The sequence below is a fragment of the Nanorana parkeri genome, unplaced genomic scaffold (genome assembly GCF_000935625.1).
Source record: "Nanorana parkeri isolate BGI_ZX_2015 unplaced genomic scaffold, ASM93562v1 scaffold30, whole genome shotgun sequence".
Taxonomy (NCBI): domain Eukaryota; kingdom Metazoa; phylum Chordata; class Amphibia; order Anura; family Dicroglossidae; genus Nanorana; species Nanorana parkeri.
Window position 1 is genome coordinate 3,052,875 of NW_017306298.1, and position 16,498 is coordinate 3,069,372.

Here is a 16,498-nt window from a genome sequence, read left to right on the forward strand (position 1 = left end):
GGCCATAGCAGCCTTTTTTATTATACATAACAACAAAGATTTTAAATAACAATAACACAACATTAGAAAACTCTGATAAGGTTGCAGATCTTCGAAGACCGTAGGAACGAGAATCAATCCCTGTGTCTGCAGCACAAATTACCTATGTTAGGTCCCCAAAAGCAACACACTGTATTGGGTAATCACAGGCACATACTGATCCATAGATACTTGGTCACTAAAAGTTGACTGCACTAAATAGGGGACACCACACCGAAGATGGGTCCCCGACCATTTTGCAATACTACCAAATTGACTGCCTTTAAACACCCCACACCGTACACCAACTACTATGATTTCCATCCAGATTGTCCTATTTCAATAGTATATAGCGTGCGCAAATTTCTAACTTAACTTTTCCTCACCCCGCCCTACAGACCACCTCCTAAATCATCTAACTAGGTTGCATCCAGGTATGTGGCCTCTGTTTAACCTTCTTGCTAACCATTTACTCTTTTGTTACCTGGCTCCCCTTCTCGCCCGGTCATGTAGACCCTACGCTTCTTCTTTTTCTCTTATCTCTGGGTCTATCTCATGCCTCCCAATCTTCTGAGATGAGAAAGAGGGACACCTTTCAGCACTATTTAAGCAATAGACCCCCCCACCACGCTCCCAGTTATGCCGACCATTGAGAATTCATATGCCAAAATGATTGATTTTTTTTCACCATTACTTTCCTTTTATATTGGCTTTTTGAAATAGCAAAGAACATAATTAAGAGATAAGAAATACCTATTTTTGTGGGTAACAAGAACATTTTTAAAGATATCTGTGACTAAAAAGAGTGACGTAGGAGGAAAGAGACAGAGGGATTTAGTTCCAAAAGAGAGGCAATCCCTCCAAATGAGGGACACTTTGGGAAGTTGTGTGGGAAAGCATTTCTACTCTAGTTGAATGCTATGCTGTTTGCTAATATTTACACAACCCCATTTGGTCTGCATAGGTCAGCAGGTTTTGTTCCTGGTTAGTTATACATCTGTTGTTAGCATTCCTCTGTTGGTGTGACAGGTGTCCCAGCTGTAGGACAATGTGCGGATTGTCCCTCTGCTGGGATAATGACTAACACACAACCATTCAAGTCATCTACAAGGTCTTGGGTCTTTTTAAAGTCCCAACAACCATTCAGAACTTATAAAGGTGGCCTTCCATCCATTTACAAATGGCACACACACAAAACAAGCAGCCAAATGCAAATGAAGATAAACAAGCGCACATACAATACAATTATGATAAAAAACACAAATATAAATAAAAAGCATTGCCTCTTCTGTGTATTCCACTTTTAAATGTGTTTTAAACATTTAAAAAAGGGAAACATTGCTATAAAATGTAAAGCACAACTCCATGTTGTGAGATAGGGACCTTAGATTGTAAACTCCTTGAGGGCAGGGACTGATGTGAGTGTGCACTGTGTAAAGCACTGCGTAAATTGTCGGCGCTATAGAAATACCAATATCTAATATTGAGTAAAAAAAGTCAGATTCTTAAAGAGGAACTTTACCCATATCTTTAAAATGACAACAAACACACCTTTAGAAATGTTTAGTAATGATACTAATACTTCTAGATATCTTTTCCTCCCCATGCTTCTCACAGTGGCCATTTTTACTAAGGGCAGATTACTATATTTCCTTTACTTCCTGGAACTCTGGCACATGTGACTAGGACATGTGACCATACACATCATTTCAGGGGAGGAAAATGCCTTTCCCTGAGATCTCCCTGAGATCTCATGAGATTACAGATGAGTTTTCCCAGCAATGCTCTGCTGATGTAACCTTCCCAGGATGCAATGCCTGGGCACATGCTGCATCACTAATGCTCAAGAGGATCAAGAAGCTGAAAAACAATAATTGTTCGTAAAAGAAAAATATGTTTAGCTAATGAATTTAAGATGATTTCATATCAGCATGCAGAGCTGCATGCTGATGTGATTTTTAGTGAAAAGGGGTAAAGGTCTGCCTAATGCAGATGTGAGGGCATATATAAAGAAAGTATAGTGCAGGCATAGAGCTATGAGAAAATGCACCTGGTTTGTCTAAGGCTCCATTCACTTGGGGCTTAAGTCCACAGCTGGGGATTCCTGCAGCTAGAACCCATAAATTCAGTTGTGTCCGTACAGATGCGGCCACTGTGCCCATTCAAGTGAACAAAGGGCTGTGTCTTTCAGTGGCTGTCTGCATGTAATTGTACACAGAATGATTACCTGCGGTTGGGGATATGGAGATGATTGTCCCTGGATGCAATCTGTCCAGGGAAGCAGTGGTACCTGCTCTGTGTGTGGGCAGAGCCTCCTATAGTAGTAAATAGGGACAGCCAAGGGTGATAATGCCACTGCTGCATTGGAAGCCAGTGAGTGAGCGGTGTTACCCTATAACAGAATGTCTCAACACATGCAACCCACTATTAGGATTGCCAGGTAATATTTAGCAACATTCTAAGAAAAAAAAAAGATAAAAAGGGATATGCACTTCAAGATTAAAGGCCTAGTTACCTTCTTTGATGCGTTATTGTAATGCGATTGCTTTAGCACCTTGCAGTGCCATTAATATTGAATGGCACCCCAATGCACTAACTCAGCTGACCTCCAACGCACATGCCTTGCAGCACACCACAAAGTGTGGTTATGCACTACTATTCAAGCGCTGCTTTAGAAAAAAAGCTACATGCTCATCTTTTTGTCTGTTCTGGTGCATTGGGATCCAATTTCTTTGAATGTGCTGCCTTAATGCACTGAATAGTAATGCGCAACATAACGCGCATGGTTCAACACCATGCACCGAAAAAAATAAGTGTAAATAGGCTCTACAGTAACATGTGCAGCAATGTACTTTGATTTTGGATTTATTTCCACCTTAAAGGAGAACTATGAGGTGAGTGAAAAATCACTCATCCTCATAATTCGAGCTGACGTGTGACAATAAAACTGTCACACGTCGGCTCAATAGCTCGGGAAGTGAGCGAACACATACCGTCGCTCACTCACTTCTCAATCATCTCCCTGCAGAGAGCAGTGACTGTACATCATGGCTGCCTGCAGGGATTCCACCCGCTCTGATCCTCCAGAACTGACTGGAGGAACAGACGGGGGAGGGGGCGGGTACAGCGGGCACTGCCTCTAGATAGGCAGAGCCAGCTGTCACTCACGCAGCTAGGTGGATCTCGACAGTAATGTCGGGATCCGTCCCGGCTGCGGCAATCTTATTTTCCCTGCCTGCTGTAACTCGCTATATACTGGGCTTTGGGTCACGGGAGGACGCTAGTATATATCCTCCCGTGACCCTTAAGAGAACTATGGGGAAAAACACTTACCTCATAGTTCTCTTTTAAAGTGACACTGGAGAGACTCCAGCGGAGGGCAACAAAACTAATTAGGGGAATGGAGGACCAGAGCTATGAGACAAGGCTTCTGACCTGAAACATGTTTACGCTGGAATTAAGGAGATTAAGGGGGGATATGATTTTCATGTACAAGATGTTCAATGGTGACAGCAACATTGTCAACAAACTGTTTGAGATTAACTCCATTACAAAGACTAGAGGCCACCACCTAAAGTTGGTGGAGAAAAAATTCCAGCACAATGGGCGAAGAGGGCTCTTTACAGTAAGAGCGGTTAAGGTCTGGAAAGATTTGTTCAAGAAACATTTGGACAATTTCTTGAGGGACCGTAATATCCAGGGATACCAGTATCCCTAAGAATGGGATGATGCGTGGACCTATATGGTTGGACTTGATGGACGTATGTCTTTATTCAACCCCAAATACTATGTAACTATGTAACTAAACTCAGGAGTTAAATATTATAAATGCCTTCAAGTACCTTGAGTATTAACAGAAATGTATCTTATTTGTGTATCACTCGGCATTAGATCTTCAAATTATCTCTGAATTGGTGCTGACACTGTCCTTCCTTCTGGAGGGTGGCTACTTTTGCTCCCCATGGTCCCTGTGTGAGTTTAATGTCACCGGGCTGGCTCAGCAGATGACATTCCTCAAATGAACAGGAGGACGCAAAATAAATTTTCCAAAGGTATGATAAGTGCTTAGGGCTCCTTTACTAACATTACCATTTTTCCATTGCTTAGAGTTCAGCTCTAAATATTGTTTGTATGTGTTTTTAGCTATATTATTATTTATTCTTTTTTTACCAAAGTGATGACACGATCTCTGCAGAATATACATCTTAGCTGGGAACCTCGGTATCTTCCATTACCAGCTTCTGTATATGCTATAAGCATCCAGTCAGCAAACACTGATGTGTCTCATATGAAGTGTTATCTTCTACCCGCCTTAAAATGCTGCCTGAGGGAAAGTACTCAATTTAACAACTGACGGTCAGCGAGGTCCCATCTCAGGGGAATGTAATAATATATTTTTGTGCACAGCTCTAATAGGCAGAACGTTTTTGTAGAGAACATAGTTCAGGGAGCATCCTTCTCCCTACAAATAACGGTCACAATTTAACGGAGCAAACTGAGCTAAGAGAAGTAAGAGCTCTATTAGTGTGAATGTCTGGTGGCTATTATAACAGTGACGTTAGGATTCCACATATGGGAGCATTTCACGAGAACCAGTCTTGATTGAGCTTAGGCAAGAACCTAAAATTTAAAGGAAGCCACCAAAGTATTGGCGCTAACATTGCAAGTTTCAGGGCTGTCTTCCTTTTCTTTGCTTCGCTATTGTTAAGCCGCTGACCTGGAACATGAACTTGTATGTCAAACATCTCAACGCTAGTTATGGATAGACATAAAGGTGCAGAAAAAATTTGGTTTGGTTTGAATATTTTGGGATTCGGATCCGAAATTCAATTCAGTTCGGGTTTCGGATTCGGACAAAATCCCAATTTTTGTTAGTTTCGGATGAGTTTACAAATATTTGTTGCGAATACCACAGAAAATCATATACAGATGTTAATACTAAAGATGAATCTCCTAGACCCGAATGGCATTCGGGGATCCGAATTTCCCAATTGCATTCAGGAGCTCCTGAATGCCATTTGGGTCTCGTACTCACCCAAATGCTCCTGATACTTATCCTGATACCAGAACTTTGTGTATCAGGAAGCCGGGCACTAGTCATTACACGCTGCCTACTTCCTGATTTGCCAGAAAACCGGCTCCATGCTTCTTCGTCACCTAGTGAAAAAAAATATCGGTACTTGTACTCGATACTGAAAAAATGGTATCTGTGCATTCCTAGTATATATATTATGCACTGTTCCCGGTTTCTCGGTATCGAGTATGAGTATCTATATTTTTTATCGGTACTCGCCGATACTGAGTACCAATACTAGGATCCCAAGGTGGTGTGGGCTGGCCTTCCCGGCCAATCAGAAAGGCAATCATGCTCTCTTGTGACACTGCCGGGCAGCCTGGCTTCCTGACCAATCAGGAAGTCGGGCAGCGGGTCATGACCTTCGGTCCGGTTTCCTGATTGGTCAGGAAGCCAAACTGCCTAGCAGTGTCGCTAGGCAGCATGAAGGTGGCGTCCCAGCCAATCAGGAAGCTGGAAAGCGGGTCATGCAGCATTTTTTCCAATTGCACTGCCCCGGGACGGAGGGCATTCCTGTACCTCGTGTCCCGGTACAAATAGGGGACACCACACCGAAGATGGGTCCCCGACCATTTTGCAATACTACCAAATTGACTGCCTTTAAACACCCCACACCGTACACCAACTACTATGATTTCCATCCAGATTGTCCTATTTCAATAGTATATAGCGTGCGCAAATTTCTAACTTAACTTTTCCTCACCCCGCCCTACAGACCACCTCCTAAATCATCTAACTAGGTTGCATCCAGGTATGTGGCCTCTGTTTAACCTTCTTGCTAACCATTTACTCTTTTGTTACCTGGCTCCCCTTCTCGCCCGGTCATGTAGACCCTACGCTTCTTCTTTTTCTCTTATCTCTGGGTCTATCTCATGCCTCCCAATCTTCTGAGATGAGAAAGAGGGACACCTTTCAGCACTATTTAAGCAATAGACCCCCCCACCACGCTCCCAGTTATGCCGACCATTGAGAATTCATATGCCAAAATGATTGATTTTTTTTCACCATTACTTTCCTTTTATATTGGCTTTTTGAAATAGCAAAGAACATAATTAAGAGATAAGAAATACCTATTTTTGTGGGTAACAAGAACATTTTTAAAGATATCTGTGACTAAAAAGAGTGACGTAGGAGGAAAGAGACAGAGGGATTTAGTTCCAAAAGAGAGGCAATCCCTCCAAATGAGGGACACTTTGGGAAGTTGTGTGGGAAAGCATTTCTACTCTAGTTGAATGCTATGCTGTTTGCTAATATTTACACAACCCCATTTGGTCTGCATAGGTCAGCAGGTTTTGTTCCTGGTTAGTTATACATCTGTTGTTAGCATTCCTCTGTTGGTGTGACAGGTGTCCCAGCTGTAGGACAATGTGCGGATTGTCCCTCTGCTGGGATAATGACTAACACACAACCATTCAAGTCATCTACAAGGTCTTGGGTCTTTTTAAAGTCCCAACAACCATTCAGAACTTATAAAGGTGGCCTTCCATCCATTTACAAATGGCACACACACAAAACAAGCAGCCAAATGCAAATGAAGATAAACAAGCGCACATACAATACAATTATGATAAAAAACACAAATATAAATAAAAAGCATTGCCTCTTCTGTGTATTCCACTTTTAAATGTGTTTTAAACATTTAAAAAAGGGAAACATTGCTATAAAATGTAAAGCACAACTCCATGTTGTGAGATAGGGACCTTAGATTGTAAACTCCTTGAGGGCAGGGACTGATGTGAGTGTGCACTGTGTAAAGCACTGCGTAAATTGTCGGCGCTATAGAAATACCAATATCTAATATTGAGTAAAAAAAGTCAGATTCTTAAAGAGGAACTTTACCCATATCTTTAAAATGACAACAAACACACCTTTAGAAATGTTTAGTAATGATACTAATACTTCTAGATATCTTTTCCTCCCCATGCTTCTCACAGTGGCCATTTTTACTAAGGGCAGATTACTATATTTCCTTTACTTCCTGGAACTCTGGCACATGTGACTAGGACATGTGACCATACACATCATTTCAGGGGAGGAAAATGCCTTTCCCTGAGATCTCCCTGAGATCTCATGAGATTACAGATGAGTTTTCCCAGCAATGCTCTGCTGATGTAACCTTCCCAGGATGCAATGCCTGGGCACATGCTGCATCACTAATGCTCAAGAGGATCAAGAAGCTGAAAAACAATAATTGTTCGTAAAAGAAAAATATGTTTAGCTAATGAATTTAAGATGATTTCATATCAGCATGCAGAGCTGCATGCTGATGTGATTTTTAGTGAAAAGGGGTAAAGGTCTGCCTAATGCAGATGTGAGGGCATATATAAAGAAAGTATAGTGCAGGCATAGAGCTATGAGAAAATGCACCTGGTTTGTCTAAGGCTCCATTCACTTGGGGCTTAAGTCCACAGCTGGGGATTCCTGCAGCTAGAACCCATAAATTCAGTTGTGTCCGTACAGATGCGGCCACTGTGCCCATTCAAGTGAACAAAGGGCTGTGTCTTTCAGTGGCTGTCTGCATGTAATTGTACACAGAATGATTACCTGCGGTTGGGGATATGGAGATGATTGTCCCTGGATGCAATCTGTCCAGGGAAGCAGTGGTACCTGCTCTGTGTGTGGGCAGAGCCTCCTATAGTAGTAAATAGGGACAGCCAAGGGTGATAATGCCACTGCTGCATTGGAAGCCAGTGAGTGAGCGGTGTTACCCTATAACAGAATGTCTCAACACATGCAACCCACTATTAGGATTGCCAGGTAATATTTAGCAACATTCTAAGAAAAAAAAAAGATAAAAAGGGATATGCACTTCAAGATTAAAGGCCTAGTTACCTTCTTTGATGCGTTATTGTAATGCGATTGCTTTAGCACCTTGCAGTGCCATTAATATTGAATGGCACCCCAATGCACTAACTCAGCTGACCTCCAACGCACATGCCTTGCAGCACACCACAAAGTGTGGTTATGCACTACTATTCAAGCGCTGCTTTAGAAAAAAAGCTACATGCTCATCTTTTTGTCTGTTCTGGTGCATTGGGATCCAATTTCTTTGAATGTGCTGCCTTAATGCACTGAATAGTAATGCGCAACATAACGCGCATGGTTCAACACCATGCACCGAAAAAAATAAGTGTAAATAGGCTCTACAGTAACATGTGCAGCAATGTACTTTGATTTTGGATTTATTTCCACCTTAAAGGAGAACTATGAGGTGAGTGAAAAATCACTCATCCTCATAATTCGAGCTGACGTGTGACAATAAAACTGTCACACGTCGGCTCAATAGCTCGGGAAGTGAGCGAACACATACCGTCGCTCACTCACTTCTCAATCATCTCCCTGCAGAGAGCAGTGACTGTACATCATGGCTGCCTGCAGGGATTCCACCCGCTCTGATCCTCCAGAACTGACTGGAGGAACAGACGGGGGAGGGGGCGGGTACAGCGGGCACTGCCTCTAGATAGGCAGAGCCAGCTGTCACTCACGCAGCTAGGTGGATCTCGACAGTAATGTCGGGATCCGTCCCGGCTGCGGCAATCTTATTTTCCCTGCCTGCTGTAACTCGCTATATACTGGGCTTTGGGGCACGGGAGGACGCTAGTATATATCCTCCCGTGACCCTTAAGAGAACTATGGGGAAAAACACTTACCTCATAGTTCTCTTTTAAAGTGACACTGGAGAGACTCCAGCGGAGGGCAACAAAACTAATTAGGGGAATGGAGGACCAGAGCTATGAGACAAGGCTTCTGACCTGAAACATGTTTACGCTGGAATTAAGGAGATTAAGGGGGGATATGATTTTCATGTACAAGATGTTCAATGGTGACAGCAACATTGTCAACAAACTGTTTGAGATTAACTCCATTACAAAGACTAGAGGCCACCACCTAAAGTTGGTGGAGAAAAAATTCCAGCACAATGGGCGAAGAGGGCCATCGGCAGTGATTTCAGCCAGGAGTGTAGATTTGTTCAAGAAACATTTGGACAATTTCTTGAGGGACCGTAATATCCAGGGATACCAGTATCCCTAAGAATGGGATGATGCGTGGACCTATATGGTTGGACTTGATGGACGTATGTCTTTATTCAACCCCAAATACTATGTAACTATGTAACTAAACTCAGGAGTTAAATATTATAAATGCCTTCAAGTACCTTGAGTATTAACAGAAATGTATCTTATTTGTGTATCACTCGGCATTAGATCTTCAAATTATCTCTGAATTGGTGCTGACACTGTCCTTCCTTCTGGAGGGTGGCTACTTTTGCTCCCCATGGTCCCTGTGTGAGTTTAATGTCACCGGGCTGGCTCAGCAGATGACATTCCTCAAATGAACAGGAGGACGCAAAATAAATTTTCCAAAGGTATGATAAGTGCTTAGGGCTCCTTTACTAACATTACCATTTTTCCATTGCTTAGAGTTCAGCTCTAAATATTGTTTGTATGTGTTTTTAGCTATATTATTATTTATTCTTTTTTTACCAAAGTGATGACACGATCTCTGCAGAATATACATCTTAGCTGGGAACCTCGGTATCTTCCATTACCAGCTTCTGTATATGCTATAAGCATCCAGTCAGCAAACACTGATGTGTCTCATATGAAGTGTTATCTTCTACCCGCCTTAAAATGCTGCCTGAGGGAAAGTACTCAATTTAACAACTGACGGTCAGCGAGGTCCCATCTCAGGGGAATGTAATAATATATTTTTGTGCACAGCTCTAATAGGCAGAACGTTTTTGTAGAGAACATAGTTCAGGGAGCATCCTTCTCCCTACAAATAACGGTCACAATTTAACGGAGCAAACTGAGCTAAGAGAAGTAAGAGCTCTATTAGTGTGAATGTCTGGTGGCTATTATAACAGTGACGTTAGGATTCCACATATGGGAGCATTTCACGAGAACCAGTCTTGATTGAGCTTAGGCAAGAACCTAAAATTTAAAGGAAGCCACCAAAGTATTGGCGCTAACATTGCAAGTTTCAGGGCTGTCTTCCTTTTCTTTGCTTCGCTATTGTTAAGCCGCTGACCTGGAACATGAACTTGTATGTCAAACATCTCAACGCTAGTTATGGATAGACATAAAGGTGCAGAAAAAATTTGGTTTGGTTTGAATATTTTGGGATTCGGATCCGAAATTCAATTCAGTTCGGGTTTCGGATTCGGACAAAATCCCAATTTTTGTTAGTTTCGGATGAGTTTACAAATATTTGTTGCGAATACCACAGAAAATCATATACAGATGTTAATACTAAAGATGAATCTCCTAGACCCGAATGGCATTCGGGGATCCGAATTTCCCAATTGCATTCAGGAGCTCCTGAATGCCATTTGGGTCTCGTACTCACCCAAATGCTCCTGATACTTATCCTGATACCAGAACTTTGTGTATCAGGAAGCCGGGCACTAGTCATTACACGCTGCCTACTTCCTGATTTGCCAGAAAACCGGCTCCATGCTTCTTCGTCACCTAGTGAAAAAAAATATCGGTACTTGTACTCGATACTGAAAAAATGGTATCTGTGCATTCCTAGTATATATATTATGCACTGTTCCCGGTTTCTCGGTATCGAGTATGAGTATCTATATTTTTTATCGGTACTCGCCGATACTGAGTACCAATACTAGGATCCCAAGGTGGTGTGGGCTGGCCTTCCCGGCCAATCAGAAAGGCAATCATGCTCTCTTGTGACACTGCCGGGCAGCCTGGCTTCCTGACCAATCAGGAAGTCGGGCAGCGGGTCATGACCTTCGGTCCGGTTTCCTGATTGGTCAGGAAGCCAAACTGCCTAGCAGTGTCGCTAGGCAGCATGAAGGTGGCGTCCCAGCCAATCAGGAAGCTGGAAAGCGGGTCATGCAGCATTTTTTCCAATTGCACTGCCCCGGGACGGAGGGCATTCCTGTACCTCGTGTCCCGGTACATGCCTGCGGTGCCATTAACATGAATGGAACCCTCACGCCCCATCCTGCCCCAGAACGCGGCCCGGCCTGATCTATGCAATCCAGTGTGATCCGGGCTCGAACCTCAACGAAACGCACTGGATATGGTGTGACTGGGCCCTCAACCCTTGCAGTGTTTTTTTTTTAGCTCCATTTTACTGCTACCATCCACATGTGTTTTCTGCTGTCTTTATTTATGTGATATTTATCAAGACCGCCGTCTTATTTCCACTTTAGATCATTATTCCCCTCTAGATGTTTTTCCAGCAGTGAAGAGCAGACGACTCCACGCTAGTGATTTATTTTTATCCAATCTCCATGCAAGTAAACAGACAAAATGCACTGCACGACACAGATAGAGGTCACATGTATCGGGGGAGAAGTAATTCACAATTAAAGTTAAATGAAATGGATGTGTAGGAGGACGCACAGTGCACAGTCAAAAAAGCAGAAGTGGAATGTTTGAATGGATGTGTCGGTCAATCATAACAATGTCGTCCTCATCGTATCTGCTATATTTAATTTGTGGGAAACAAAGAGACAAGTACCTGTTTTCTTGTCTATATTTGCTTAAGTATTTGCACTCGTTTTCTCAGAGGTCACCTCTCCTAAAGTGGCTCACTGATTGGCTCATTGCCACGACGGCTTGGAGTTGTCTTTCTGCGGCTTGATATGAATTCCAATTGCTGAGCAAAACTTCACATCCTGTACTAAGAAAAAGTAATATGTAAACTTTAACTGTGAACTTTTCTTACTTCTGTTAAATATATCATAAACTCTTATCTCCAGGAATCCTAACCCCCTTTCCACTTCCACCCCCTCTAACTGATAACTGGAGTTAAAAAAATTTTTTCCACATGCCCCTTTGACTTACCTGAAGTCCAGTGGTAGGCTGAAGGCTTTCCAGTGGTAGGGTCCTCTCAGGATCAAGAACAGGAATGATGTCATTGCAAGGGAATGGTAGGGGATTGGCCGCCCTGCGAGGGACCAACTGAAGCACTATAGTAGCAGTCCACCGCACCCAAAAATGATGATAGACCTGGAGGGGGGCTACTTTTGTTCCCCATGGTCACTGTATGTTGTAATGTAGTCACCGCTCCAAGCTCACTCCTGTGATGGACTACAATCTCACTATTAGTTTACTAATTTGTATTGAGATTGTAGTCCATCACAGAAGTGAGTCCTACGGAGGTTGCAGTGCTTGAATGGAGTGAAGGTAGAAGGCATGAGCTGCTGGACAGATGAGTATAGCAATGTTGCAGGGCACCTTTTTTTTTGTTTTGTTTTTTAGCCCAGGTAGGGTCATTTTGCATGGTTAAAAAATGACTCTACAAATTAGCTTAGCATGCAACTAATGGCCCCTCACATACTACTGGAGTAAGGAGGGGGGTCAGCAAAGGCACTTTGATCCCAAACAGTATATACTCACATGCCTGAAAGAAAATAATTTCCCATGTTCTTCTAATCCAGTTGCTGATGGTATGCTGGGGTAGGGTATGCTCCATATACATTTTTTAAATCACAATTGCTGCCTACTGTATGTCCACAATGGGGAGATTTTTCTTCCTGTCCCTGTGGTAGGAAATCATATGGATGAAAAAAGTTGGAAAATCAAACTTATGAGGACACAAAATACAACAAAAAACACTTTTTTTTAGTTAAAAGAGAACTATGGGGTAAGTGTTTTTCCCCATAGTTCTCTAAAGGGTCACAGGAGGACATATACTAGCCTCTTCCCATAACCCAAAGCTCAGTATATCGCGAGCTACAGCTGAGACCACGGCAGCCGGGATGGATCCCAACAATGCTGTCGAGATCCACCCAGCTGTGTGAGTTACAGCGGGCTCTGCCTATCTAGAGTCCAAGATAGCTGTACCCGCCCCCTTCCCTGTCTGTTCCTCCAGCCAGCGCTGGAGGATCGGAGCCGGGAGGGGGAGAATCCCTGCTCTCTGCAAGGAGACGATCGAGAAGTGAGCGAGCGATGGTATGCATTCGAAAGTGAGAAATGTCCACTGTTGCAGGAATATAGCAATAGAAACCTGATAGGCGATGTAACTCTTTGTACAACTTTTGTACATCTGCTTTGTACAAAAACAGATGTACAAAAAGTTTTAGCTGGGCTTTATTTATTCCAAGTCATATTTAACAATTAGTGATAAAGACAAAACAATAAAAATAGCAAACCACATGGCTATAAAACAACAGGAGCAGTGTCAGAACATTGTACTAAATCAACAGAAGCAAACATGGAATAAACGTAACTTTAAAAGACAGACAGCTAGCTCGTTGAATCTAAGAACAATAATAATAACATAATTTAATATATAATAAAACACAATCGGCTAGACTATCATAAAATATGAGATAACAGGTTGGCAGTTTTTGCTCATCAGCTCACCGGCTGCACTCCATGTTTTTGGACAGAGAAGGTTTGTTCATAAATATCTCTTCCATGCCATCTGGACGCTCAATAACCCAATGCATCTGATAATGCTTTGTGTACACATAACATTAAATAATCCACAGTGTAAGCCAAGATGCTAGATCACCCGTTACCATTTAAGGGGAATTAATGTTTATTTAAGTGATGAGAAATGGTACTGTAGGATATTGTACTGTTATCCATAGATGATAATGTTGCTGAGTACTCAGACCCTAGTTAATGGGCTTATTTTGCTTCCTTTAAAGCCCAATTGAACCCCTATGATTTATTATAGTAATGCATCCAGGCTTCATATACTCTAATAAATCTGTTTTCATTTTACTGTAAGTGCTGTAACATAGGGTTAAAACACCCAATGTTGCAGCAATATGTAGAGACCGGCAACTGCTCTTTAAAACAAAGCAGTGGCCCAGCTGCCTTGCGGTCCATCTCTCCCTTCCCCAGTGCACCAGTGAGCAATATTCCCACTACTTGAGCAACACCGTTGATTAATGCACTTGGGTTGGGGCATGTCAGACTGCAGGATCATGGGGTTGCTGCTCTGTGGTACAGAAGTTTCGGTCTGACCCTCCAGATTGCTGTAGTGGCCCACCTTTTTTTTCCCCATTAGGCCAAAGGGGTTTACCAGATTGGAAACCCCTTTATGGTTGCCATTGACATTAAAAAAGGGCTACTCCCCATGAATTCCCACCAAGATGTAGCTGTTGGTTTCTGGACTTTTTTTTTCTCGTGTGTTTATTATTGTAAGGATTGATTGTTCACCAGAACTTGATAATCCAGTTAAGAAAATATTTTGGCTTCCCAGACTCAACATTCAAGGTGTCTTTGGCTAAGAGTGATACACTTGTTTCTTGCAATATCCATACCTTTCTGCATGGATGGTGAGAAGAATGATACAAGACCCTGCACTGACCACTGGCACACTTATTGCTCTTTTCAACTTAGAAATTGTCAAATGAACTGCAGAATAAGTGCTAATGTTTTTCTCTCCATCTTAAGTGTTAGGGATGGAGGAAAGGCATATGACTGGATACCCCTTCAGGTCTTCACTGTTGTCTGGAACTGTAAGAGAGTTATATCCCACTCCCCTTTGCACAGAAGGGACCAACAGAGCTCACTTTTTTTTTGATGAGCTATTTGAGTAACAAGCAAAGTTCTATATGTGGCATATTCCTGTGATGAATCCACTAGACAGTTGATGTTACTATGCAGGACATTAACGATACATAGCATTAAAGAAACGTTTAGCTCCAGGAGAACACAGCACGCAATGTCCTGCTGTAAGGCTCCCCTAACATTTAACCCTCCCTGCAATCCAAACCCTACCTACAAATTCAACACTAACCCTCCTACTAAGCCTTCCTACAACCCTAAATGTAACCCCCCTATAACTCTTTCACTAGCCCTGCTTGTAACCCTAACACTGACTCATCCCCTAATCCTGACACCTACCTTCCCTCTAACCCTATCACTAGGTCTCACTGCAACAGCCCCAACTGTCACTGTAACCCTGACACTAACCTCCCTTCACTGTAACCTCAACACTGACTCTTCCTATAATTCTCGCTGTAACACTGGCACCTACTTTTTCTCTAACCCTCTGGTATATATTTATTACAGGTAGTTATACAGCCCTAATATTTTAACAGAGCCTTATATACTATTTATTCACCCCTCCAGTCAAGAAATTTACATTCTAAGATCTCTATCTCACATGCATACATATACACTCATACACTAGGGTCAATTTAGGTAGGCGCCAATAAACCTACCATCATGTCTTTGCAGCGTAGCAGGAAACCAACACACAGGGAGAACATGCAAACTCCATGCAGAAAATGCCCAGGTGGTTTTCAAACCAAGGAGCCTAATGCTGAATGCCATCAGTGCTAACCATTAAGCCACTTATCTGCACTAGTCTTTCTACACCAAAAGATATCGGCACCGGGAATATACATTACATAAATCTCAGTTCACCCAAAAAAAAAAAGTACTCATCTTAAGAACTGAGATCAACAGTATCACAGCTGTATTGGAAAGGAGAAGGAGCTAACAACAAGACTCAAATGAGAAATCAAGGCTTTCCAATTTTCAAATGTTTCTGTTTTGGGTTGCGCTGTTGTTAACAACACCAATTGTATAGAGCTGGTAAGAGCAGTCTGTGGAGTGAGGACATCTCTCAAATCTCCAATACACTGTAAAGACATAAAACACATCCATGTTGCAGATTTCTAATTTTCCCATCTCTTTGTATTGCAGTAACCCTCTCTGCCACTACTCCAGCATACTTCAGAGGATTCACACTTATTGCACTGAAAGAAGGTAAAGAAGGGGAGAAAGAAGAAGATCATGCAGGGTCATTTCAGGTAAGAATATTGTCTTTTTAAAGGAGAACTCAAGACAAGATTAAAAAAAATCTCTAGGAAATGTATATAACAGCAATGAGTACTTGCCGTATTGTGGTTATCTACATACATCACTCAGAGAGTCTAGTGTGAATGTATCTCTACCTTTGTACTCCCATTATGTCACATCTGTGGTGCTTCAAATGGGGACCAGAACCACCAGACCTGTAAATATATGGGCACAGGGGCTGAAACATCACTGTCCACAAAGCAGTGCTCAGGTTCAGCAAAGGCCAAAAAATTAAATCTCAGTGGGTGGGATATTTTTCTAAAGGCCTGCCATGCTGGAAAAAGTAATTGTCCTCCTTTTCCACCTTTCCCCCTTCTCCCCCAATTATTCTTGAGGGTTATTTGCTTAGATCTGCTGGAGAGCTCTCACTACCTGTAGTTTAGACCCGTTTGTTAAAATCGAGACATCCAACAGTTCTTTTTCAGTAATGCTTAAAGAAGAACAATAGGCAGAATAATACTTAACCCTTGTAGTGAGGCTACATTCACACTGCAAGGGTTAAGTGCTCATTTTTATCTAGGGATGAAAATAAAAAAGATATACTCTGAACCTCAAAGCCGACTGGCTGTTAAACCTGTCCCTGTAGCCTCTCCCCCCCCCCCCCCCG

At 42.4% G+C, this 16,498-nt stretch overlaps 1 protein-coding gene across 1 annotated transcript in view; it reads left to right on the forward strand.

The window, feature by feature from the left end:
• The window catches only part of SPON1 (spondin 1), a 245,692-nt gene that overhangs the window by 23,243 nt on the left and 205,951 nt on the right, over positions 1-16,498 (forward strand). The window contains exon 2 of the mRNA XM_018567996.1: positions 15,736-15,842. Coding sequence (XP_018423498.1) covers positions 15,736-15,842 — 107 coding nt within the window. The remainder of the gene's footprint in view (positions 1-15,735; positions 15,843-16,498) is intronic.